This window comes from Zootoca vivipara, chromosome Z (genome assembly GCF_963506605.1).
Source record: "Zootoca vivipara chromosome Z, rZooViv1.1, whole genome shotgun sequence".
NCBI classification, from domain to species: domain Eukaryota; kingdom Metazoa; phylum Chordata; class Lepidosauria; order Squamata; family Lacertidae; genus Zootoca; species Zootoca vivipara.
The window spans coordinates 28,626,124-28,652,820 of NC_083294.1; the positions used below are offsets into that span (position 1 = coordinate 28,626,124).

A 26,697-nucleotide genomic window follows, 5' to 3' on the forward strand; every position below is an offset into this window, starting at 1 on the left:
GAGAGAAAGGGAGGGGGGAGTGAGTTGCGAGTGAGCAGGCCGCGCGCGCTCCCGCCCGCCTGCCGTTTCCTAGCCCTAGCCTGTGATTGGTGCAGGCCTCGGACCTGGCGGACCCCGAATGCCAGGCCCCGAAAAGCGACAGCCGAGGCGGCCGGGTCCTCGGGCCTGCACTCCCCACCCGCTCGGGCCCGAGCCCGCCAAGCGAAGGTGAGGAGGAGAGCGGCGGCGGTGTGGGGGGAAGCGGGGAAGGGGATGTGCGCTCAGCCGCGACAAGGGAATTGAGCAGAAATTCGATTTTATTTTTTAAAAAAACGGGGAGGCGGCGGGGGAGGAGGCGCCAGGCCGCTTAGGCCTCAGAGCAGGCCGCGCCCCGAGGCCTACAGGGCCGCTCATCTAAACAACCGCTTTTTTAATTTAAAAAACCGAACGAAGCAAAAATACGAAGCGTATGAATCGGCTCGCGCCTCACAGCTAGACGGCCGCGAGCGAGCGCTCGGGCTTCCCCCCCCTCCGCATACTGCTCGGCCGGGGCTGGGGCCGGGCCCGAAGGCGGCCAGAAAATGGCGGAAAACAATATGGCGCCCGTTGCAGCAGAGAAGCGCAGCTCGGCAGAGGTGCTCGTCTCCCCCTTACAGAAGCTCCTAAAAACACGCATACATACACACAGAGAGACATGCCCGCCCGCGAACTCTTCTCACTGACACCCAGCGGCTGTAGCATCAGACAAACCGTCCTCCCTCTTGCGCCTCATAGTGCCGCGGGACGTAGAAGCACGACAGAAAGGGGGGGGGAGGAAGCGGCGGCAGTCCGGTGAAGACGAGGCCCGGCGATGCGGGGAAAGCGTTGCTTTCCCACTTCGCAACTCCTGCTAGGGGAGCTGTCCCTGGTGGAAGCCGCCTCCCGCCTTCCCCGAGAGAGTCTTTTCTCTCCCACAGCCGACGGGCCCCCTCGTTGCCGCGCTTCCTCTCGGGCCCCGCGCTAGGCACCGCTGGCTCCCTGCCCTCCCTCGGCCGTGCAACACCGCCCCGGGGAAGGATGGGTACAACCCCACCCCCTTTTGCCCGACTCGGGCTCCAAAGCGCCGCTTTATTGTTTGCTCATCACGGGCGCTGATTGGAAGCGAGAGGAAGAGGAGGGTTGTGTGTGTTTCTTTTTGTGTGTTTTGTATATAGTATGCGCGTCTCCGCCCCATGCACGCGCATTTCCCCAGATGTCTGTTGCGCGCTGAGGAATAGCAAGCTAGAAGCCTTTTAGAAATGAAACATAAATTTAGGTAGCAAAGCAACGCGCCTTGGTCTGGAACATGTGTTTTTGATTCTCATAAGCGGTCCGATCTCCTCTGCATATTTACTTTTAAGTTCAGTTGGAGCTCACTCGCCCGTGTGCTTTAGTTTTGCAGAGCTTAGCCTGTTCGGGTTTACTGGGAAATGATTCAGAAAAAATCCCAACCCAATATTTTGACTTACTTAAGATGCGGCAGATTTATGCTATAAACTTCAATGAGCCTACTTCATCGGATGCGTATGATTAAAAACATCTGATCTTGTGTTTAGCTGCAACAGACTTTTTTTTTGCTGTGGGAAGTAAGTGCAGCTGACATCCAGTAGGGCTGTACACCTAGATTTCTTGCTGCAAGCAAACATAGTTTATTTTTACCTGGGGAAGTATAATTTTGCATCCACAGTCTTCATTGGGTAGGTCAAGTCCTTTTCCATATATGTTTGTCCTGAACATTTCCAATTATATTTAATTGTACAAAATGTCTGGTTGTACAAAATAATTGTACAAAATTTAGGTGTTTCTTTATTAGTATCTGTAATTCCACGCTTTATGAAAGAAATAAACAACTATCTGATGTTTAGAAGACATCTGAAGGCAGCCCTGTTTAGGGAAGTTTTTAATGACTGATGTTTTAATGTATTTTTTATCTCTTGTTGGAAGCCGCCCAGATTGGCTGGGGAAACCCCGCCAGATGGGCAGGGTATAAGTAATAAATTATTATTATTATTATTATTATTATTATTATTATTATTATTATTATTGTTGCCTAATGGTAGTAGCTCTGCTGACTTAGTCCTGCTTGGCTCATCTACTGTGTTGGTTGGGAGAATGGCGGGGGACAATTGCAGCTGCAGCAGCCACTTGAAGAAAAAAAAACTACCTGCAAACATTTGCTGCCTAACAGCTGAGTGACTCATAGTTACTGCTGTTGACAGGGATGTAGTCTTGCCCAGGAGGGACTCTGTATGCCTTGCAAAAAGATGGATCCCTCATGAGTGGAATGCTTGCAGTGCTATTTTTGCCCACCATGCAGTTTCAGTACCCAGATGTGGCCCTTTAACAGAAAGATTTGCCTACCCTTGCTGTGGACATTTCTTAGGAGCAACCCCCCATTGAACCAGGCTAGCTCCAGGTTTTTCCGAGCCATGTGAATATGACCTTTGGTGGGTCTCCTGTCACTGTCATACGCTCTTCTCACATATAAAAATGAAGCAACACAGACTCACTTTCTCACACAGGTAGGGAACACTTGTCCTGATCTGCTAGATTGGGTACTCCTCCGAGGTGGCACTCCTTTTCATACAGTACTGAACCAGGCTATTCAGGCCCTGCTCAGTTAATTTTACCTGTAAACATGCATTGTTGGAAGATAAGGGGAAATTATCCTTTGTGTGCATGGTCAGAAGGTTGAGGTATAAATAAAAATGTCATAAGCCCCTGAAATCACATAGGTAATATCATCTTCCATTCCCCCAAGTTACTCCTTGGGGTGTGGGCAATGAATGGAAGCCTTGATTATTCAGCCTAAGGCAGGTTGCTACTTTATGCTCCACAAGGTTAGAGAAACATAAGAGGAGAGCCCTGTTGACTGGATCATCTAGGCCATCCTTTTTCTCACACTGGCCCACCATGACTAAAGGATGATTAGAAAGGAAGGGTAGGGCAATCAAGAAGATTCCAGTTTGTCTCATTCAGGCACTGTCTGAGCGGATGGGATTCTGGTGAACATAGGCACAAGTGTTAACAATGCTGAGGAGTATACCATATGTTGATTCATACCTGTGTGAGGTGCTACATAATCCTTTTTGATGTTGCAATACATTTTTTTCAATTTTAAAAACTTAAACGCATTAACTTCAAATTCAAGATATGTTTCTTTTGCAAAACGAACAAGGTGACTTCCCACCCTTACCTCCATGGTGTTTTTATTCCCACCCATATTCTGTTGTATTATATGTCAAACTATATCTAATACATGTTTCCTTTGTTACATTTATTGTCATTCTCAATCCACTGCTCATAGTTCACATCCTGCCCATAATTTTATTTGACTATAGTTTTTTCTCAAATATTGTGAAAAGGGTTTCTATTCTTCAATAAAAAGTTGGTCACTTTGGTTTCTCACTCTCAACTTCACCAGTTCTGCATAGTCCTTTAGGTTTGCAACCCATTCCTCTTTGGTTGGGACTTTTTCTTCCTTCCAATTGTGCACGTATAGGATTCTGGCATCTGTCATTGTGCACGTAAATAATTTAATCATATTATTTGGGACATTTGTCCCCAGTATTTCTAGAAGAAATGCCTCAGGTGTTTTTTGGTTTGTTTGTTTTTACCAATTTTAACATATTTCTTTCATTATATATTATTTCCCAGAATCCCATAGCTTTTTCACATGTCTGCCACATACATAAAAACAACCCTCCAGTATTTCCAAGATTTGCTTGACATGCTCTTATACATTGTAGACAGTTTATTTGGCGTCAAATACCACCAATTGTACCTCAAGGACTGCCTCCATGTGAACCTACCCAGACCCTGAGATGATGATCTGAGGCCCTTCTTTGTATGCCTCCTCCACAAGAGTCCAGATGGTGGCAACACAAGAACGGGCCTTTTCTGCAGTGGCTCTCCATTTCTGGCATGCTCTCCACAGGAAGGGTCGGCTGGCATCTTCGTTAGATACCTTAAGCTCCAGGAGAAAATGTTCCTCCCCAGCCAGGCCTATGGCTGATTGACCTGATGCTCTTTTAAATGTGTTGCGGGAGGGTGAATTTGTTTGTCTTTGTTCTTATTTTTATTATGTATTATGAAAAAAATCCTTCAAAAGCTCCAAAATTAAAATAAAAAGGCAAGAAATTAATTGGTGTGATTTCATTAAAAATAGTTTTTTCTTCAAAGACTAAAACCAGAACATTTTTAATATTTTGAATTCACTATTATTAGCAAAGAATCTTGAAATAATATAAGATGAATCAGTCCCATGAAAAACTGGGATGATGTAGTAGTATTGTACGTGCTGATATGTAATGGGTTTTCATAATAATTAAGTTCTGAAAATCCTGAAATTAGAAATAGATTTTCAGAAGTGAATTGTAGCTTTTATTTAAAAATCATAATATGCAAGTATGTTTATGGACAGAGAACCTGAAATGGTCTTTGTTATGTGGTGGTAAAATTATTGCTGCAGCCTTGTCCCAGTGGCATTACACACCTGTTGCATGACTTTACTATTTTACACTCTATAAATGTGCAAAAACTGCAACAAAAATCCTTAGGTGTCAAAGAACAAAATATATGTATTCATTATTTTATCTCCCCTGCCCTACCAGGAGAGGCTGGGGTGTCATGCTGATATTTGCTCTTGGTGTAAAGTCTAGTAAGAAGAAGATGCACACGTGCACTTGTTAAATATGTGTGCATTGAATTCTGTATGAAACACATTCTAAGATAGTTATGTTACTACAAGTAGTAACTTCTATTCACTTTCTTTTCTCAGTTCGTGAATGAGCATAGAGGATTATGGATCCAGGTGGTGGAAGTCTTGGGTTGCAGACACAGGAGTCCAATATGCCTCACACTATGATTATGCAGGATTTTGGTAAAACAACAACAAACTTTTATTTTTAACTTGACTGTTTACTAATTACCTGCTGTATATAATGAATGAATAACATATGGCATGGGTGCAAAACATGGCATAGAATCTGATAGTAGAACAGGAGCCTGAGAGTCACTGTAGCACAGTAGGTGGGTGACACTTTTGGCTACCTCTTCTGTGTAGCAGTATTGCTGCCTTGCTGCATTAGTAGACCAGAGGCATGGAGGATGTGTATGGACCGCAGTATACACTATATCTTTACATAACAATTGTTTATAATATTCTTGTATTTAATTTTTGAAATAATGGAAATCGCAATATTAGATGGGAGTAGAGAGTTAAAATTATTTTTTAATTAGTCCATATACTAGGGGAGCAATTCTATAGCAAGATCTGCCAAGATGAGTGGGTTAGGATCCATCAAATCTTCAGCTCATCCAGGAGATTCCACCACAGCTAGGTTATGCTGGCTTAACTCTCTCATTCTTTGCACACCAGTTTATCTCCCCCATCCCAGCTCAGCTGTAACTCAACTGACTCCCCTGAACCCAGTGGATCTTAAGCTGGCATAAGTCCTGCAAAAGTAACAAGGTGTGTGCAGAATTAGAGAGACTTGGCTGGATCTTAACCTGTTCAGCTCGGTCATGTGATCTGGCATAAGCCAGCAAAAAAGGTACTGTATCGCAAAAAAAAATTTGTAAGGCTTGTTTTCTCTCTGCCAGACTCAGGGCAGTAACTGTGCTCCTGAATAGCATTTGAATCTGGTATAATGTTACATGGGGTTAACTTATACTGGCTTATACCAGCTTCTTGTGTATATAATTGCTCTATAACAACATAAGCATGTATACTCAGAAGTAAATTATTTGAATGTACAGATTTTTAATCTCTAGTAGGTGTGTTGTACTATAGCACAAATATTTGCCAAAGTTGAACAAAATTGCATAATTATATAATTGAACAACTTAATTGAATTCCTTAAGCATTGGGTGATATCTAGGATAGCACAAGAGGGTGTCTGCTCCTGTAGTGGGACTTCTCTTTTGTCTCATCAGTCTGCAGTCTTCATGTGCACCCAAAATATGATTCAGAGGGTTGGATGACTCTTCGGAGCAGATCTTGGGGGCCTGGAGAATAGATTTTGGGATTTTGTTGCACAAGCAAGCAAACTTTATTGAATACCACCATTTTTTCTGAATATGGTTATCAAATATTTGCCAGCAAAACCTCCCCTCCCCTTCAGAAGACCAGACTACACATGAGCTACTGTCACCTATCCTACCTATTGGGAGGATAGCTCAACTACAAAACACTCTCCTAATATGCCCTCCTTAAACTAAAATTAAATGTAATAAAAGGTAGGAGAGTAGTTTGTCTGACTGCATTCATTCTATGTATTTCTTAGATGCATAGTATTGTGCTACAGCATTACAACTATTAATACTTTATCTCATTTACAATTGTTTCATAGTGGCTGGAATGGCTGGTACTGCTCACATTGATGGAGATCATATTGTTGTGTCAGTTCCTGAAGCTGTACTCGTTTCCGATGTTGTCACAGATGATGGAATAACTCTTGATCATGGCTTAGCGGCTGAAGTTGTCCAAGGACCTGATATCATAACCGAAACAGATGTTGTCACAGAAGGGGTGATAGTTCCTGAATCTGTATTGGAGGCTGATGTAGCTATTGAAGAAGCACTAGATACCAGTGATCATGTTTTGACTTCAGATCTAATAACAGAAACTGTTAGAGTTCCTGATCAGGTTTTTGTGGCTGATCTTGTTACGGGCCCTGATGGACATTTGGAACATGTGGTACAAGATTCTGTGTCAGGAGCAGATTCTCCCACAATGGTTTCAGAAGAGGTTCTTGTAACCAATTCAGATACAGAAACTGTGATTCAGGCAGCTGGTACTGTTCCTGGTTCTACAGTTACTATAAAGACTGAAGATGATGATGATGGCAAGAGCACATCTGAAGACTACTTAATGATATCTTGTAAGTTAAGGTTTATATGACATTTGAGTCTGTTCAGACTAGAAGTGATCCAGTGATGAGAGGTTATGAAGTATAATTGGTTGTCAGTTTGAATATAATTTTCCCAATAAAATTTTGGAAGAAATAGCATTACGACCGTAAAATAGTCAATACTGCTTAAATATGGTTTCTAGTTACCGGTAGCAGTGGTAGGTTGCTTTATCTAGTCGTACCCCTCTGCTAATAGAATACTGGTGAATCGAGAAGAAGCTTCCATGAACCAAAATGGAATTTTCTGCAAATTTGCCTTTCTCCTGCAATTATTTACACTTCCTACTTCACTGTTCCAATGGGTTCCCCAGCTCTCTTGAGCAGATTTTGAGAGTTGCAGAGGAAAGAGAATTTGAGAAAATAAATTCTACCTTCCATTTCTGCTAACAGAAACCTTAGATCAAAGAGCCTTCTATCAGCAGAACACGATTGGATAGAATGCAGCTCACAGTGAGATTTTGTTTTCACAGTTAAAGAGGTTTATGGGAACAGTACAACATTCTAAAATACATATATTCTGGGAACCATGGTTGGGAGGACTTAAATGACAATTCTTATGAAAGAATCTTAAAAAACAAAACAAAAAAAACCTCATAACAGTGCACATACGACACATTTCCAAATGGAATACTTTAATGTTAAATAAGTAGACATTCTTAAAGGTTACTTTTAAAAAAAAAACAACCTAATTTTATAATAGGCAGTTATGGGAATTAGTGGCAATACAATTGTACCTTGGATCCTGAACGCCTTGCAAGTCTAACATTTTGGCTCCTGAATGCCGCAAACCCGGAAGTGAGTGTACCAGTTTGCGAACATTCTTTGAAACCTGAACGTCTGACGGGGCTTCCGTGGCTTCTCATTGGCTGCAGGAGCTTCGTGCAGCCAATCAGAAGCAGTGTTTTGGTTTCTGAATGTTTTGGAAGTTGAACGGACTTCCGGAACGGATTCCGTTCGACTTCCAAGGTACATGAATTGAAGATCAGATAGTAAGAACAGCAGACTTGTGACATCTTTAAAGACTTACAAAATTACCATGACATGAGCTGCTGTGAATTATGACCCACTTCATCAGATGCATGAGCTAGAGAGATGTTTGTGTGTGTTGCCCTTAAGGTGCCACCAAGATTTCTTTGTTGATTTTGCTGCGGAAAACTAAAATGGCATGACAACTGTTACAAGGAAGACATCAGTTTGTGTAAGCTATAAAAAAACCCACACAAATAATGAAACATTTTTTGTTTTTGTTTTTTATGTTTGTGATGTTCAATCACCCACAGTGGAGTGCTAGCTCTTGATCCATATGATGGCCCTGCATGCACAGTACTGGTGATCCTATGCTACCCACTGCAGCTGTTCTTTAGGGGTAACGTAATATTCCACCACCAGCTTCTTTCAAAAATCTATTTTATTTAAAACAATTTCCAAACCACTTAAAATTGAAAGTCTCTAAGTGGTATACAAAAATGCAGACATGAAAACAGTAAAAAAAAGTATCATAAAAACAACTAGTAATAACAGGGTCCAATCTTATTCTTATTGCTTACTGCAGTATAGCAGGGGTTGGCAACTTTTTCTTGGTGCCATGCCACTTTCCTTAACAAGGCAGCCTTAATTCTAATAGGATTCCACCACCCTTAGTAATGTCATCACAGTAGTTTGGAATGGTAGTGGAGTTTCTTACAAGCAACGCTTAGAATCACATTGTGGGTCATCCTGTAGACCACATGTTCAGAAATTATTATTTGAGCCATAATATGGGTGGCTAAGCCACATCTCATATGCTGGCCAGAAGTTACCTACCCCTGCAATATGGTGCTGCATAGTTTGCTAAAATTATGAATACATACAGTACCTCTATTGAGATAGAAACTAGGTAAAGCAAATTTAAACTTACTTGATAAATGCACAACTGTAAAACTACGTCTCATGGACTTCTGTGTTCGGTGTGACATCACCAACATAGTGTATGCTGAAACATCATATGAATTGAGAGATGGCAATCTACAGTGAATCTGAACATCTCACACCTGAAAGCTGAAAAGGTAAGTTAGAGGTGGCAAATATTACCACTTTTCTTCTTTGGTGAACAGGCTTTTCTGCAGAATTTCTCTTGCAAACAATCCCTTCACAATGATTTGTGCTGAGAGCAATAATATAATATAACTGGAATTTGCAGGATTTATTCAGTTTCTTCCACTAATGGGTTTACTTTGTGGACCAGACCAGAAAGTAAAAGTCCTGCAGCTATTACTTTAAAATGAAAATTTTGGTGAGGAGAGTTGTGGGATTATTAATGCATGAAACTGAAATTTCTTCATGTAGTTCATATCTATATAATTCTGCTGATGTCTGTGCAAGTCTCCTTGTTACACCTAGGTATATTTTGTTGAGGAGGAAGGATGGGTTGAAGGAGGAATCTGAAGGGTGCATATTGAATGGAATTGACAAGTAATTAACTTGGATGTCAAGCTATGGTTGATCGATACAATACATTTCTATAATGTCTGAAGTATTACACACACACATAATAATAATAATAATAATAATAATAATAATAATAATAATATGGTAGCATCCCTTAAAATACCTTGCAAGAGTTAAAAAATGTGAACACATTTGCCACATTTTTATTTGACCCCTTGTTTCCAATATTTTAAGCACCTTTGCAAGCATATTTTCTTAACATGTCTATAATAATAATAATAGTAATAATAATAATAATTATTATTATTATTATTATTATTTGTTTATACCCCGCCCATTTGGCTGGGTTCCCCAGCCACTCTGGGCGGCTTCCAACAGAAAAATGAAATAAAATAATCTATTAAACAATAAAATCTATTAATCTATGTCTCTGTAATAAGGGCTTTAAAAAATGGAAAAAAATTCAACAGTGTGATAAATTAATCTTTTGTAAGCCACTTGTTTGGTCTACCCGAAAAGCAATATATAAACACCTTAAATAAATCAATAAATAAAAATAACACAGAATATTGATATGGTAACTACTACAGAAACAGTATGTTATTTCCTGACTTCCTGTGATTCCAGCTGAAAAGCTTTCTTTTCAAGCAGATGTTTTCAGTAGAGTTGAACAATGTAATAACAAGTCTACTTAGAAGTAATCCTGTCTGAGTTCAGTCGGGCTTACTCTCCGGTAAGTGTGTGTAGGACTGTATCCTAGTGCATACCTGCCAAGTCTCCCGCTGAAAACTGCAGGATCAGCAGCGGCGCAACACCGGAAGTCGCTTCTACGCAACTTCCGGACATGCGTAGAAGCGACTTCTGGTGCCACTCCGCCCATGGCTGGGCACTGAAAATCTGGCAGAGCGGCATCGGAAGTCGCTTCTACTCATGTCCAGAAGTTGCGTAGAAGCAACTTCCGGCCCCGCTCTACCCGATTTTCGGTGCCCAGGCATGGGCGGAGCAGCACCGGAAGTCGCTTCTACGCAACTTCCGGACATGCGTAGAAGCGACTTCTGGTGCCACTCCGCCCATGCCTGGGCACGGAAAATCTGGCAGAGCGGCACCGGAAGTTGCTTCTACTCATGTCCGGAAGTTGCGTAGAAGCAACTTTTGGCCCTGCTCTACCCGATTTTCGGTGCCCAGGCATAGGCGGAGCGGCACCGGAAGTCGGTTCTACGCATTTCCGGACATGCATAGAAGTGACTTCCGGTGCTGCGCTACCCATGTCTGGGCACTGGAAATCGGGCAGCACCAGCACCCAAAATGGAGCCTCCCTGGCAGGTAGGAAATCCGGGGCATTTCCAGGATTTTTTCCAATTCAGGAGACCAGCGGGAAACGGATTAAAATCCGGGGGGGGGGGGGTCCCGTGAAAAACGGGAGACTTGGCAGCTATGCCCTAGTGCCCTTCCACTGTTTGGATTATGTTCTTAGACAGAGGTAAAGTTCTCAAACCGGGACACTACTTCCGGTTTTGCGGAGTTCGTAAACCAAATCGTTCTTAAACAAGACTGTTCTTAAACCAAGGTACCACTGCACCACTGCTTGAACCACCTGAACAGGGAAGGGTGTTTTGTCTGGAACAGTAGACATTCTATAAGTAGAAATTACTATATTCAATTAAAATATCCTATCATTGCAGACATTTTGTCACTGGATGCAAACTTTATTATGTTTAAAGAACTTTGTTAAGCAGGTGTTAATTTTGTTGTGTGGTATACACCTTTGACTTATGGATGATCATTTCAAGATACTACTTCTTTATTATATTGCCTATTGTAATGCTGCTGCCTTTCAGGCAAGACTTAACCATTTTTAACAGATGTGTTTGGGGGAGAAAGAGAGGTAAGTTATGTTTTTTATGTGTTACAATAATGCTGGTACTGTTTTACCTGAAGGTACTATTTTTGCGATAATATTTTTCCTGGCTCCCCCCCCCCCAATATAGTTACTGTTTGGTAGAATACATTTATACAGGGCCGTCTTAAGCATATCTGGCGCCGTGGTGCAAAGATCCCTCTGGCGCCCGGCCCCCCCGGCCCCGTTTCCCAGCGCGGCTGTCTGACGGGCGCAGCAGCGTGGCACCCTGCGCCACCCAGCCTTGCCGTAGGGCCAGCCCTGCATTTATATAGGATAAGTGGGCAAGAAATGGTGAAGAATATAATTAAACGACCACTGGAATACTTCAGTTCTTATCATCAACTCAGTGACTTACTGCCCAATCTCATCTCATGCATAAGTCATGCCCTGAAACTTACACAGAGGAGATTTTTTTTTTAATGGAATGCAGCAACCTCATTCACCATACGGTATTATGACTTACTAGGACTGTGCAAACCTGCTTGTTTCAAGAGAGGAGCTTACACCTTCTTTGCTTCTCCTCGGTCCTTTCAGCATAGAGTAGTATCTAAGCCAGTGTTTCATTTAGTATGTCATCAGAACCTGGGATTGTGGTTAAAGTCTCTCCTTGTTAGCACCTTTGTCATATGTGATCCTCGAATGAAGGGTGGTATAGAAATTTTAATAATAATAATAATAATAATATGAAATCCATACAACATGCTAATTATCTCTTTTTTGGTTGTATTGTTATATTTTACTTTTGGGGAGTATTTCCTTTTCTAATAATTTCCTTTTCTGAAAACCAATAAAAGTTTTTCTTTTTCTTTTAAAAAGATACCTCCTCTTTAACTACAACCCGCACCTGTAAAACAACCTTGGTGGATAAAGAGGAGATACCTTCACCTCTCTGGTTTGGATGACATGCAAACCACTGGTTTCCAACATTTTGGCCTGAAGGAACATTTGGGATTTTGAGAAGGTGCTAAGGGCACCAGTCAGAAAATGACTGGCGCTTCCAAAAGAGCAGAAAAATAAACCAGACAGGAATAGAACATGGCTCAAAAATGGGGGGAAAGCTATTCTTTTGTGTTAGTTTGTTAGCAAATAAGTTTTGAAAAGCTTTCTACTTTTCCAAACGCTGTTAAGTCTTGGATGTTGTTTGTTGCTGGTGTGCTGCTATAGATTAGAACTGGAAAATAAAATATAACTGAATCTTGAAGTAATTTTAAATTACTATAGCCAGCCATACACATAGCCACAAATAAAGACATGATGCTAGCTGGCAAGCCTTTTCTTTTCTTTTCTTTTCTTTTCTTTTCTTTTCTTTTCTTTTCTGGCTATCTGTGATGAATAGAAAAAATAGAAAGACAAGGAAAATAACAGAAAATAAATATAAAACTCACTAGAGTAGGCATTGAACAATAGTGCCCTAGAGTATTGCAATGCTTGAGGCTGACTGTTATTTATAGGGTTTTTTCCAAAATTAGGGCTGTATGAGGAGATGATAATAGTAATGTTTCTGCCTTTGCACTGAACACTCCCTTCTGAAAACATCTTGAGAAGAATCCCTACTAGGCACCACACAGGAGGAAAGGTTCATGATGATAATGATCCCTCTGAAATGCCACCCCCCCCCACACCACCACCACCAACAACAACAACTTGGAAACAATAAGGGAAAATGTGATGATAAAAATAATGACTCTGCATTACCGCTCCCACAATTTGGGAATAGCTAGAATTAATTTATTGTTGTTATGACACCTCTGCAATGAGTCTACCCCACAACTTTGGGACAATCCATGTTGTAGGGCATGCAGCAGAAACAAGAAAAGGGTTACCATATCCACACCCACTCCTGTATTCAGTGGAAGCCTCTCAAGCAGCTGTCCACTGCATGTTCCAGCAGGCAGCAAAACAAACAGTGCGGCATCAGCAGGATTCCCATATTTCTTTCCTCACATTTTCAAAAAGTTGTTCCATATGGCCCACAGGCAGATTGGGGAGTTGCTGCTTCTATTTCCAACACACATATTTTTTTAAGCAGTTCAAGTGGCTGCCTGAGTATTGCTCTGTGGCTGGCAGGCAGCAAAATAAAACAGTTAGAATAGCAGTTGTGTGTATCCAAGGACTAGCAAATCAGACAGAAGTAAGAAAAATACTAAAGTTGAGGGTGAAACAGCAGTTATGTTGCCTGGTATCCAAACAACTCATCAGTCACAGCTCTGACTTCACTAATTGGTTAAGAACAACAACAGGTAGGAGCAACTAGACTGATTCATTTCACAAAAATTGCTTAGAAGTGTGCCTGCCCATTTTTCTTTACTTTTTTTTTCTCAGCTAGAGATTAAGCATTGTAATTTTGTTTTTGCTTATTCTTATGCATTTAGCATCTCAGGAACTTTTTATGGCATTATTTTCTTATGATTTACATTTATGTTCTTACTGCCTTATACTTGTTCTCTGAGAATTATTTTTGATGACTAAAATTAAACCAGTGCATGAGAATTTGCAGAACTGGACTGTTCTGCATCAAACGGGTTTTTTTCAACCAGAACCTTGAAAGAAGGAAACAGAAGAAAAAAACAATAGGCAAGGCACTGATGTTATCTTCAAAAATGTCACATTTTATGCATGCTTGCCATCTTTTAGTTTTGACATTTGAGTACACATCTTCTGATTGCTGAATTATTGCTTCACTGTTAATGAATAGTCTGAAATTATTAGGCTTTCTAGCCACAAGCATTTACACATTACTTTTTATCACCAATATTCTCTATAGAGAATATTGCCTTTTTAAAATCCCACTGAGACATAGGTATACGGATTATACTGATCCATGTAATTTTAAAAAGAAGAATAAATACATTTTAAAAACAAGGGACTTATTATAGAAGAATAAAATGTTCATTGTTCCAATCTGGGATTAGGTTCTCCATTAAGTGAGTAGTTAAGGAGTTATTTATTAACCATATTTTTGAAAGAACAACTCTTTTTTGCGCTGGTGGCATGACCCTCCCTTCCTGCGCAAATTGGAGGAGATCCCCCAATAATGCAATCCCCCAAGTTTTCAGCATGCACACTATTTACTCTGATCAGCAAAGGCTCCCATTATGCTTGCCAAACTTCTCAGCCTTGAGTCCAGATGTTAGGCTGCAGTCCTCATCATCCCCAACCATTGGTCATGCTGGCTGGGGATTACAGAGATTGCATTCCAAAATCTGAGGACCAAAGGTCGGGGAAGGCTACTCTGCCACAGAGATGCCCTCTCTCACAAGCAGGTTGCATAAGAAGGGATGGATCATGCCCATTTTGCAAAACAACCACAACAACATCAAGCACCCATTTAAAAATAACTTCAGTCAAGGAAGTTTTTTTAAATGATTCACCATAGCATTACTGATAAATTTAAAAACAAAAATAGTGCTTAGCTTTTTATTTTTATTTAGTTCTATTTTCAGTAGCTCCAGCAGTGTTCTGATTCATTCACAGATTTCTGAAATACCACTTTCATCAATGACACCAAATACTGCTGCTGTTCAGCAGGTATCATTAAATGACATTCAGCACAGGCAATATGAACACACACAAATTTGCACTGTTAAATTCACGTGTTACATATCATTAGTACATGTAAATATGTATAATGTGAAAATGAGCCCTATTTGCCTATTGCTGAACAATTGCAGAGAGGTGTCATATTGGGCATTTACCGGTAATTCCAAGTTCCAGCAAAGGAAATTATACTGTATTTTGTTAGTGCAAACCACTTTGATTTGATGATACTGTTCATAGTATTGAAAGGGAATAATTGGTATGTTGTTGTTCAGAATTAAGCCCAATATAGAAGTAATGTTCCAAATCTCTTAAATCATGATTAAGAGATGAGAAGCAGGACCATATCACATGCTTTCTTTCATTCCTCTTCCTGCGCTTGCACTGTAAGTCTAACTTAGGTTAGGACGCACATTATAGTTCATAGGTAAACAAGATATAATGTGGCATTCAACACCAGTCTTACTCAGGGTAGACCCACTGAAGTTAACATACATAATTTTAGTGGGTCTATTCTGAGTAGGACTTAGTTGAATACAACTTATACTGATCAATATCTAGAATTGTTTAGCATACTCTAGTTAAGAAAGAACCCTCATTAGGGGTATATTGGAATGATAATGCTACCCTGTTATGATCTATAAATCTGAAGTGTTACATCTCTCCTGGAGTCTCACACCACCCTTACAGGGTGACTCACTAACATTTTATATTGTTGTTCTGTCACTCAGTCATCTTTCAAAATGCTATACAGTTGTACCTCGGTTTAAGTACACAATTGGTTCCAGAAGTCTGTACTGAACCTGAAGCGTACTTCACCTGAAGTGAACTTTCCCATTGAAAGTAATGGAAAGTGGATTAATCCGTTCCAGACGGTCCGCGGAGTACTTAAAACTGAAAGTACTCAAACCGAAGCGTACTTAATTTGTTGCTTAATCAGACATAATGATGTAACAGACACGTTTCTACAGTGTGCTTCTAATTTTTGGTGGTGAAATTTATTAAAACAGTAAAATCTATTCATATGTGAAATATTCACAAACAAGGCAAAATAAGGTGATTGGTCTGCATGCCAGCTTTATATTGCAAATCATGATGCGTTTTGCATAAATGAGCTAAGAACAATTGAGCAACATTGCTAATACTTGCTTCTTGCTTCCTTCTAACTGGTTTTTATTGTTGTTGTTGTTTTTATAGTGGATGATGTTGGGGAAAAGCTAGACCATATTGGAAACACACCTTTAAAAATCAGCACTGAGGTTTCACATGATGATGTATCTAAAGATGATGGTTTTGGTTCTGAAGTCATTAAAGTTTACATATTTAAAGCTGAAGCTGAGGATGATGTGGAAATAGGTAAGTATCACAACTTCTGATGTTGCTTGTTTGTAGTGTTTACAAAATCCCGTTGCCTACATTGTGTAAAACAAATACTTCGTAGTAGTTTCCAATTAAATTCCTTCCATTGTCTTTCATAAGGCAATCTAAAATAACCAGGATACCAAAAGAAGACCATGAAAACTCTGCCCATAGATTACATATAGCTTGAAGCACCCCCAGCTTCTGCCTTGGCTATCTCACTCAACTTCCAGAACCAGCCCCTTTCCCCATGCCCTTGTAAGGACTCCTCTGAGTTTGTTCCTTTCTCCCCTATGTCCAACCCATGACAATTTGTCATGCTAAATGGAAATTAAAATGCTGTCCCACCATGCTGTCTTCCCCCCCCTAATGACAGTTGTTGTCTTGTTATTTCATCAAGCACACAGAAAAGAAATGAAACATTTTACTGTTCCTATCAAAATGTTATCAGATAAAAATTATTTGTTCTCTTCAAGGTGGAACAGAAATTGTAACAGAGAGTGACTTTCATAATGGGCATTCTGTAGCTGGAGTTCTAGAGCAAGGAGGCGTTGGCAGAGTACAGCGAGAGAAGATGGTTTATATGGCTGTTAAAGATTCCTCTCAGGAGGATGAAGATATTAGTAAGAATTATATTTTTATGTTGCTAAGAAAGTAATCTTGTCATTTCTCTCCCCCCCCCCTCAACTACTGTGAACATGAAGGGATTTTATCCCTATATTGTTATATGATTATTATATACTTCAAATGAGGATAGAGATCCTAACACAAACACACCCAGCCTAAGTTATGTGCACCAGTCCACAAACAAGCTGAAATTCAATCAACTGCAAATGAGAGGTCATTGCAAACCTTGTCATGTGTGCTGTTGTTTGCACTGTATTGCACATCATGGACTTGTGATCTGATACATAGATGGACAGTTTTCTTTGAAATGCAATCTTAAGCATTTTAATTTAGAACTAGGTGCAGCCTGTACTGCACCAACCTCCCCTCCAGATCTTTCTCCTGGTATGCACATTGACCCAGGTATGTAGGTGTGCCCCTCCCCGTTTGTCTGCTCCTGCTGAGAAACAACCCCTACCAAGTTAAGTGGGCTTCTTTCCTATGAGATATGTATCAGTCTTAAACGTAGAGGGGAAACTCTTGACGGCAATTTCATGAATCTGGCGTTCTGATTTTGGATTTTCACAAATAGATTGGTAGATTCTGGTTTAGGAGATAACTGTACTAAATCAAATATGAATTAATTGAGCAAAGCTGGCATATATAGTGTCATTAATTTCCGTACCCTTTAAAACTAAATATAGGTTGTGCTGAAATTGCTGATGAAGTTTACATGGAGGTTATTGTTGGTGAAGAAGAAGCAACATCGCTGCCTGATGCACAGCTTGAAGACACTGGTGTGAATAAAACTTTTGTTCCTGTTGCATGGGCTGCTGCTTATGGTAAGATACTAGATTATGACTTCATGAGAATCCCTTCTCTCCTTTCTAATTGCACTGACCCATCTCTGCCCAGATAATAATTTTAACATTTAGTGGACATAAAAGCATAATAAAACATATTGTACAGAGGACCATGTATTCGTTTTAAAGACTCCAGAGTGCTTTCTGCTTTTAGCAGTTCATGTGGCAATTGAAATGAAGCTTTCAAAATTAAGTCTTAAAGTTTAATATTTAATAATAGTAAGGGAGCTTCAAACACTTGTTCAAAGAACCCATTTTCATGCACGTGTCTGCATATTCTGTTTGTAATTATAGGAAATTGTCAGCCCACCTACACTTAGACTTCAAAGTGCATGCTCCTAGGCCTCTGAGGTTTACCCCTGTGCTACCCATTCTCTTTTTCCAGAAAATGTTACAAAAATGGCTAAATTCACCTAATGAAATTAGAAAAGCATTTGAAACCCAGATCCCCAAAATACAAATATATATTTCATTTTTTAAGAAACCCTCACTAGATGGCAAATTCAGATTGTGTTACAAATGTGACAAAAGCCATATGCTATCTGACCACTGTACAAAGCAGAGGTCCAGAAATACTGTCAACACACTTTCCATGGCAGACAATAATTTAATTCTGGTAGTCAGAATTGTGGTATGGTCTCCAGAATAGAAAAGCTCTTATATTTTGCCCTTTTGGTTTTTTAAAGGGCCAACATTTCCCCTTTTAAGCAGCCCAAGTCTGCTGCAATATAGGCTGCTGTTATGTCTTCCATCCTGTCCCATATCCTCACAACTGGCTGAGCAAAAGCATAATTTTTAAACTTCCTTTTAACTTTCCTCATTCTGTTTAGTTCCTGCTTCTATATATACCCTTGTCTGAATCATTGCACTGGAATAAAAGATTGAAGCAAAGGGAATATAGAGGGTTAGCCAAACAACCGCTGATGTGTAGCAACGTGTACACATACCTATGTTTCTATGGGAAGGGACAATAGCTCAGTGGTAGAGAATATGCTTTGCTTGTAGAAGGTCTCAGGTTAAATCAATAGCATCTCTTTTAAAAAGGGATCTCAAGTAGAAGATGCTAAAAAAGGCAATTATCTAATACCCCAGAAGGTTACTGTTAAAGTTGACAAAACAAGGAAAGACCAATGGTCACACTCAGTGTAAGGCTGCTTCATATGATTCTTAGAAGTCAGAGATTCAGTGGTAATAAGTTGTATGGCGTTTCTCTTAATGCTGTGAACTAATGTGCAAATGTTATTTTGTAGAATAGCTTCATTTAAAAATTTAAAGGCTAGTTGCTCCTTATTTTTGTGTGTAATGAAAAATAATAACGTAGACACTACATTTATAACATAAAAAAGACGAATGCCTGGAAAATAGTGACTATTAGTAAGTTTTATTTTGAAGCAACTGACAGCAAATCATGTATCTAAAGTGAAAGTAAGATTGAGATTTTTGGGGTTGGTTGGTAAAAGAGTAACTTGGAAATAGAAATGATTAGCTTAGTTGTTTTTCTTTGTTGGACTGCTTTGAAATCATCATGCAGTTGGAATGTGTGAACTGTTTCAATGAACTACCTGTTCCCCTAGGAGATGATAGAAGAGTTCCCCGGAGGTATGAAGACTGTCAAACAACAGGTCAGTAGATGAAGAATTGCTCATATGTCTAGTATTGCAAAGTGTTGTGAACTCCATTTAGGCTTCATCAACAACTGCCGTATATAAGAATTGGCACAATATTAATACAGTAGATAATTCAATGTACAGTAAACAAAAACATAATTAAAATATTAACCAGCTCCTTGCATAGGGCTGTCAATAGCCCTGCTGTGACATTCCCCAAACAAACCCTCTTTCCTTTTAAACTTGGCACCAGCTCTTACAAGCAGCTACCTCTGTTTCATTTTTGGATGAAATACTCCCATTAAAATGCTAAAGGAAGCAAGAAGATGCTATGCTAGAGCAATTTTTGTGCCTTTCTCCTCTATTCTCAATGCGGGATCCAGTGAATCTTTCATTATAGGAGTTCTTTTCAATATGTTACCTTAAGTATGTCTACTCAGAAATAAATCCCACTGAGTTCATTGAGAGTTACTCCTAGTAATGTGCATATGATCACAGCCTGAATGTGAGAATGATGTTGGCTGACATTTTTTTTCATTTATTAATTCAAAGTATTTCCCCCTGTTCTTCACAGACTTAGCTTCAGAACAGCTTATGTAAGATGAATAGAAACAAAAGCAAATCATTGCTTTCTATGTGTTGTATTAAAACAATATGTAGCTATTATCCAGTGTGTGTTTCTAGCATCTTATGATGAAGCAGAATCCCATTGTCCCAATCTCAGTGCAAATACAATTGCAACAGATGGTCCTTTCCCTAAACAGCTTCAGTGTTCAAAATAAGCTCTTATAAGGGAGCCTCTTGCAACATTGTGATGTGTATCTGGTCTTTCACATCAGGAACCAACTTGGATGCAAGATTAGAAAACAAAAATGGCAATGCAACACAATACCTGCAAATCTGTGATAGCATTAGCACAAACAGACTGCTTAAACAGAAAGCCAAGAAAAGGAGGAGAGGGGAAGCAAGGCAGTGGCAAACAGGTAAAACGACTTCCTTGGCTAGCTTTTACCTACTTATCTGTAGCTTTTAGCATTCTTAAATTAGAAGATAAAAGTGTAGTTGATTCCATATACTTACAGCGTTAGGAGTTTTTCTTTTCTGGGAAAAGATACCTTACGATTTCATCCAGTTTTCTCTTATTAGCTGCATAGTTAGAAGAGTATTTCCTGACTTTCTTACACTACAATTTCATGTAGTATTTTTGTAGTAGCTAAGTTCTTGTTATATTAATATAGTAGGAGGCATGTGGATTGGAAATTTCTAAAAGGTAATTTATAAGAGATTATTCTTTGTTGTGTTGCACTGTCAGCTTGTGCACAGCCAGCACAAAGATTTATTAAAAATAAATAAATCATCAAAGGTAAAGAACCACCACTCAGTGCATTTTTCATTGCAGAATTTGCACAATATTAGACTACAGTGTAGTCATTATGGGACATAGTCATTTGCACAGCAGAAATCAATGTTGCAGTAATTCAACCACTTACATTTACAGTTTTCTTTCTGAAAACAAAAATAAAAAGTCTCTGCATAAAAATTCCAAGGAAATCAACTAATTTTTTCAATAGAAGTACTTCTTTACCCCAGCCAGTGTAAAATACTGGAGTAAAAAATGTCAAACAGAAACCTTCCAGGAATACATATAAATACCCAAACCTTAGAAATGTTTGTGTGTGCTTCTAAACCCCAGGGTGCATAGAATATACCTTATTAGGAAGCTTTTTTTTTGTTCTAGCCAACTTAATGTGTTGGTAAAAATGTCCCACGCCATTTTTCAAACAAAAACTGATCCAGGGAAATAGACTTAAGCATCCTCCTCCTAGCACCACACGTTTTCGTTTTGGAATATTGTACTACCCTGACTTTGGAATTTTGGTTGAGGTGGTCAGTTGTCTCTGAAAGCCATCCATGTAAAGTTGTTGTTTTACCGGTATTGTTTTAGGACTTAATCTCCATACTTGTTAGCCCAAATATTGAAGACAAGTGTTTTGAACTTGTCCAGCTAGAAGCTTGCTAAGTTTGAAGTTCTTAGCTTCAGCTTTGGACACAAGAACTGTCTTTCATTCCCCAGTCTCTTTTGTCAAAGTGTTAAATTTCAGGGCCTCTTGGTGAATCCTCAGAAGTGAAGATTTGTTTAATTGTTATCAGCAGTAATTTCAGCATAGGTTGACAAAATAATGAAGAATTGAAAATATGGTTCAATAATAGAAAGTGAAAATATAAGAATTATAAACAATAAATGAAAATTCTACTCGTAATAGGATTATTAAAATCTTCCTCTCTAGTGAATGGGAGAGAGGATGGCCCTAGAAGAGGGCAAACCAACTTAGTATGCCTCCTCTTTGAGTCTGCGGAAGCACAGATTTTGAAAATGGCAAAAAGAATGTTCCACAAATGTGCTGAGACTGGATCCACAGAATTCAACCCACTCCCGCTTCACTGATATCCTATTGAAATCAGTGGGAGAGAAGCTTTAAAATAAATAAATCCCAGCGTAGGAAAGGAACGTTAAAAAGGCAAAATGTGGGGCCCCACACTTTCCCTCCTGCTGGCATAAACCTAGTTGGTCATAGGAAAAAGCAATTAATCCGCCTTTAGTTCTCATTCTCCCACTTTTGGATTGCTCTGTTCTTTATTCAAAACATTACTTTTGTTTTTTAAAAAATGATATTGTGTTGTGCTTCATTGATGTCAGAATCATTCTTTTTCTTGTTACAATTTATTTAACAATATTTTCTCTTTGTTTAAAACAGCTGTTATAATAGGTCCTGATGGACAGCCCTTAACCGTCTACCCTTGTCACATATGTGGGAAAAAATTTAAATCCAGGGGATTCTTGAAAAGGCATATGAAAAACCACCCAGATCACATGATTAAGAAAAAATATCAATGCACAGACTGTGATTTTACAACTAACAAGAAAGTAAGCTTTCATAATCATTTGGAAAGCCATAAGCTCATCAACAAAGTTGACAAAACGCATGAATTCACAGAGTACACCAGGCGATACAGAGAAGCAAGCCCACTGAGTTCGAATAAACTGATCTTAAGGGACAAGGAACCTAAATTGCACAAGTGCAAATATTGTGACTATGAGACAGCAGAGCAAGGACTGCTTAATAGACATCTGCTTGCGGTTCACAGCAAGAACTTCCCTCATGTTTGTGTTGAGTGTGGGAAAGGATTCCGCCATCCTTCTGAGCTCAAAAAGCATATGAGGACCCACACAGGGGAGAAGCCTTACCAGTGCCAGCATTGTGTCTTCCGTTGTGCTGATCAGTCCAATTTGAAGACACACATCAAAACCAAGCATGGTACTGACCTGCCCTTTAAATGTGAACATTGTCCGCAGGCGTTCACAGATGAGAAAGAACTCCAGCAGCACACAGAGTTGTTTCAAGGGCATAAGACTCATCAGTGCCCACATTGTGACCACAAGAGCACCAACTCGAGTGATCTGAAACGGCACATAATATCTGTTCACACAAAGGACTTTCCTCACAAATGTGAGGTATGTGAAAAAGGTTTCCACCGTCCATCGGAGCTCAAGAAGCACAGTGAAACGCATAAAGGTAAAAAGGTACATCAGTGCAGGCACTGTGACTTTAAGACTTCAGATCCTTTTGTACTTAGTGGGCATATTCTCTCAGTTCACACTAAGGACCTTCCTTTCAAATGCAAAAGATGCAAGAGGGGATTTAGGCAACAAACCGAACTGAAGAAGCACATGAAGACCCACAGTGGAAGGAAAGTCTATCAATGCCAGTATTGTGAGTATAGCACTACAGATGCATCAGGCTTCAAGCGGCACGTCATATCAATACACACAAAAGACTATCCGCACAGGTGTGAGTACTGCAAAAAGGGATTCCGTAGACCATCAGAGAAAAATCAGCATATTATGAGGCATCACAAAGATGCCCTAATGTAACATATGAGCTGTAGAAGAAAACGGTTTAGAAACTGTGATCTGCTTAATTGGGGAAGAAAACTCTCATGAACTGTTTCTCCTGGTTTCAAAGCTTGATATTAAATCATAACTTTACATTCTTTGTATTACAAGTCTTTAAAAGTATTAGGGTTGACAGGGGATCTCATAGCCCTATGATTGTTGCTCATCAAAACCTAAAGAACACTATAAAATGCAGAGATGAATGTTTGAAAAGCTGCGGAAAGAGACCTTGAATGTCTTCTGTTTAAAGTGTTATATATAATTAAGCTAAAGAAAATACTAAGACCGTTATCTTAGCCCTTTATCAATAACGCCATTTATATCCTTGATGAAAACTGGGGGTGGGAGTTTAAAAAAAAATGTTTGCTATGGCAAGTCTACAATATGCAGGTAGAAGTCAGTTGCTTTGTCATTACGTTTTTTAACTGTGCTGGGAAACAAGAATTAGTTAGATTTTGAGATCTGTCTTTTTTGTTGTTGTTAAAGCAAACACACATTTCACCAGGAAACATAGTTTCCTTCCTTTATTTAGGTTCAATGAGCAACATTTAAACATTTTTTTCCAGAGCTGCTAACTTATTTTATTGCAGGATATGGTGTTAAAAAGACAGCATTGTTTTTGAGCTCAAAAGGTGTTGTTCAGTACTAGGATTGAAGATGTGTGTGTGTATATAATTTCCCTTTTTATCTAAAAACTGCAGTTGAATGTTCATATGGCACATATAACAAAAATTACCTTTTGGCCAATCTAATTATTATAATATTTTTAAAAAGAATAAAAAATTGATAGCTGCAGCTGTTGGTGCTATGATTTGGCACTGTTTTCCTTGCTATTTTACTGTTTTCCTTTTTGAAAAAAGAATATCAAGGTTTCATTAGTTGGAAATGCCTAGGGAATATTACGGGGCAGTGTTCCTGGCAAGGGTGGACTACTGGTCCTTCCTTGCAAATTAAAAATCTTTCCATATAGATATAAAAATTGCACCTTTTAATCAATTCATACAAAACATATACCATACTATAAACATGCATTTTCAATCTGTAAGAAAGTTATATATGCAGTATTTAACCAGAACAATATGCTGCCGCTAGAGTTTGGAGGTGGATCTTCAGTTTACAGTGTATACATTTGAAATATGCATCCCTTTAAACAATGCTTTGTGTTAGCATGCTGCAAATCAAAATGGCGCTTAATATAACAAGCTGGTCTAGGGCTATTTAATAATTAAAAACTGTTCATAAATGTTATGCATATAATGTGTACTTTTTTAAAACTTTTTTTTAAGTTGCTTCATGTTTGCACACAGCTGTTCACATAATAAACTGTAACTTTACTTCATGCTACTATATTGTGGCTTTGTGTTTCGGATAATGTTCATACTTTGTTTTTGCACCAGATGAGAATCAGTTCCTTGAGAATAAATTTTTTTTATATTTCTAAACTTCAGAAAGTTAACTTTGGGAAACCTTGTGTTTTATGTGGCTGTAAAAAATGATGTACACGATGTAAAATAAGATTGTCACTGTTATGTGGGACTATTATTTCAAAATGTGTTACTCATTGTAATGAGCATACAATAAAATGCATCTCTTGCACTCCAAGCTTCTTGAAAAAGTTTGCATTCCTTGTTCAGGCTAGATACTTGTTTTGCTTACTCATCATTTAGTTCAAATTTTAATAGTTGAAATCCTGCTCACTGTTTTTGAGGATTTATTGTAAGTCACAATCACAGTAAGCATCAGATTTTTTTAAAAAAAATTGTAATTGATTAAATGTGTAAAAACAGAAATCTCATTTACAGAAAAAGATGGCAGATAAGACTTTTTTCATTTAATTGTTAGTATGTGGTTTTTAAAATTGTGTTCATATTCACTCTTGCCTCCTCTTAAATTCTATTGAGTGAACCAATATTGGTCGTTCATTGAATCAGCATTAGTTCACTGAGAGCTAGAACAGTGCTATTTAAAGCAGACAAAAAGTACAATTAAATTCATTTTAAGCTTCATGATGTGATATTACAGTATATACCTATGTTAACAAGTGTACTTGCACCCCTCCCTTTAGTGTTTTTGAAGGGCGTTGACTAAATGGCATCACCTCACTCCAGAGTGTGCACAGCATGTAAGTTTGTGCATGCACATATACTACTAACAGGCTTGTGTGGAAGCAGGCGGCTTGCTCCCATGGTTGCACTCTGATCATAGTGCAAGTATTGGAACAAGGCTGTTCAAAATAACAGCAATAGAACAGCTGCTCTGATTTGGATCAATGTCAGTACTGTAGATACAATGGAGCGTAAAACAGCTTGCTGCATCTGTGTGAGTGCTCCAAAAAGGAAGTGCTAATGATATATCTGCTTGGCAAATGCCACACAACATAGGTGCATTAATTTTATTATGAAATAGCATTCCAGTTCTGTTTTATATTAAGTGACCTTGCACCCAAAATTTAAATTCACTTAACTTGAAAATAAGCGCCAATAAAGTGAGTCTTGCTGCAAAGTAAATTTTGAAGCATATTTAGGATCAGGATGTGTGTGTTTGGTCCATGTTTCTAATGTTAACATTTAATTTTGCTTCCTAGTGCTTTCCATAATGTGGTCCTGCAATACTCAAATTGACTGCCTTCAAACTCCTCCCTTTCATCAGACAGTGAGTCGTAGAAGTGAGATGCACTGAGGGCTAATTTGCACATGAGCCTTAGTTAGAATGACCAAATCACTGATGAAAAAGTGACTTTTTATAGCAACTTCCAAAATGTCTGTGCACATCTATTTCATCAAGCGTTAATACAAAAAAATGAATTTATTCAAACTAGGCCAAGATTCAGATTACTGCACAACTTTTTCCAGATGTTTCCTGGGCTTATATTTCTTAAACAGCTGCCCCACAGAACCCACTTGGCAAACCACTTTTGAAACTGAGATCACTTTTGATACCAGATCTTCACTGTGATGTAGCAGTAACAGAGGTGTACCCTCCAAAAGTACCCAGTGGGGTATATAAAAAGTACCTTTGCTTATACCTTTGCACCCCCTGCCCTTTGGAGCCATAAAATACTTGAATGACACATCAGGGAACCAGACTATTACCCAATCCACCCTGCACTTGCTTGTGGTGGCTCTTCAAAACCTTGTTGATAAGTGACCAAAGTGTAGATTTGTTATATAGCTTTATACTGCGATGGGCAATTCTTTGTTTTCTTTTTATCTTAATGGCAAGGGAACTACAAATGACCATTAAAAAAAAGAGCTCCAGAAATGACGGTGACAGGCTACAGTAGATGCTGATTCAGCTTCTTTCCTAATCTTCCAGCCAGGGTTTTGAATTCTGGAACAGGGTCATGTTCCTTCTTCCCCTCAGGTGCAGCAGTTCCCATCTCGCTTCCCAGGGCAACATGGATTGCAGTCACAGTTTAATTGAATTAGCTGTTCCAAACCAGGGTTCAGTGAGTTCTCTGCCACAGTGTGATATTGTCCTAGCGCTAATAGTATATGGATTCCCTGGTATTCAAATTCCAGCAGCAATTGTA

At 39.1% G+C, this 26,697-nt stretch overlaps 1 protein-coding gene across 6 annotated transcripts; it reads left to right on the forward strand.

Moving 5' to 3' along the window:
• Positions 1-24,767, forward strand: ZNF711 (zinc finger protein 711). 6 transcript variants are annotated; one of them, XM_035113852.2, is made up of 9 exons: positions 1-207; positions 4,778-4,879; positions 6,351-6,881; positions 15,973-16,131; positions 16,611-16,757; positions 17,445-17,582; positions 19,178-19,225; positions 20,050-20,193; positions 21,967-24,767. In XM_035113852.2, the coding sequence occupies exons 2-9, from the start codon at positions 4,801-4,803 to the stop codon at positions 23,142-23,144; spliced, it is 2,424 nt and encodes an 807-aa protein (XP_034969743.1). In that variant the 5' UTR covers positions 1-207; positions 4,778-4,800; the 3' UTR covers positions 23,145-24,767. The 6 variants fall into 6 exon arrangements, with proteins under 6 accessions (XP_034969743.1, XP_034969745.1, XP_034969747.1 ...); XM_035113854.2 differs by having other exon boundaries at positions 19,181-19,225; XM_035113853.2 differs by lacking the exon at positions 1-207 and adding an exon at positions 450-1,694.
• The last annotated feature ends 1,930 nt before the right edge of the window (positions 24,768-26,697 follow it).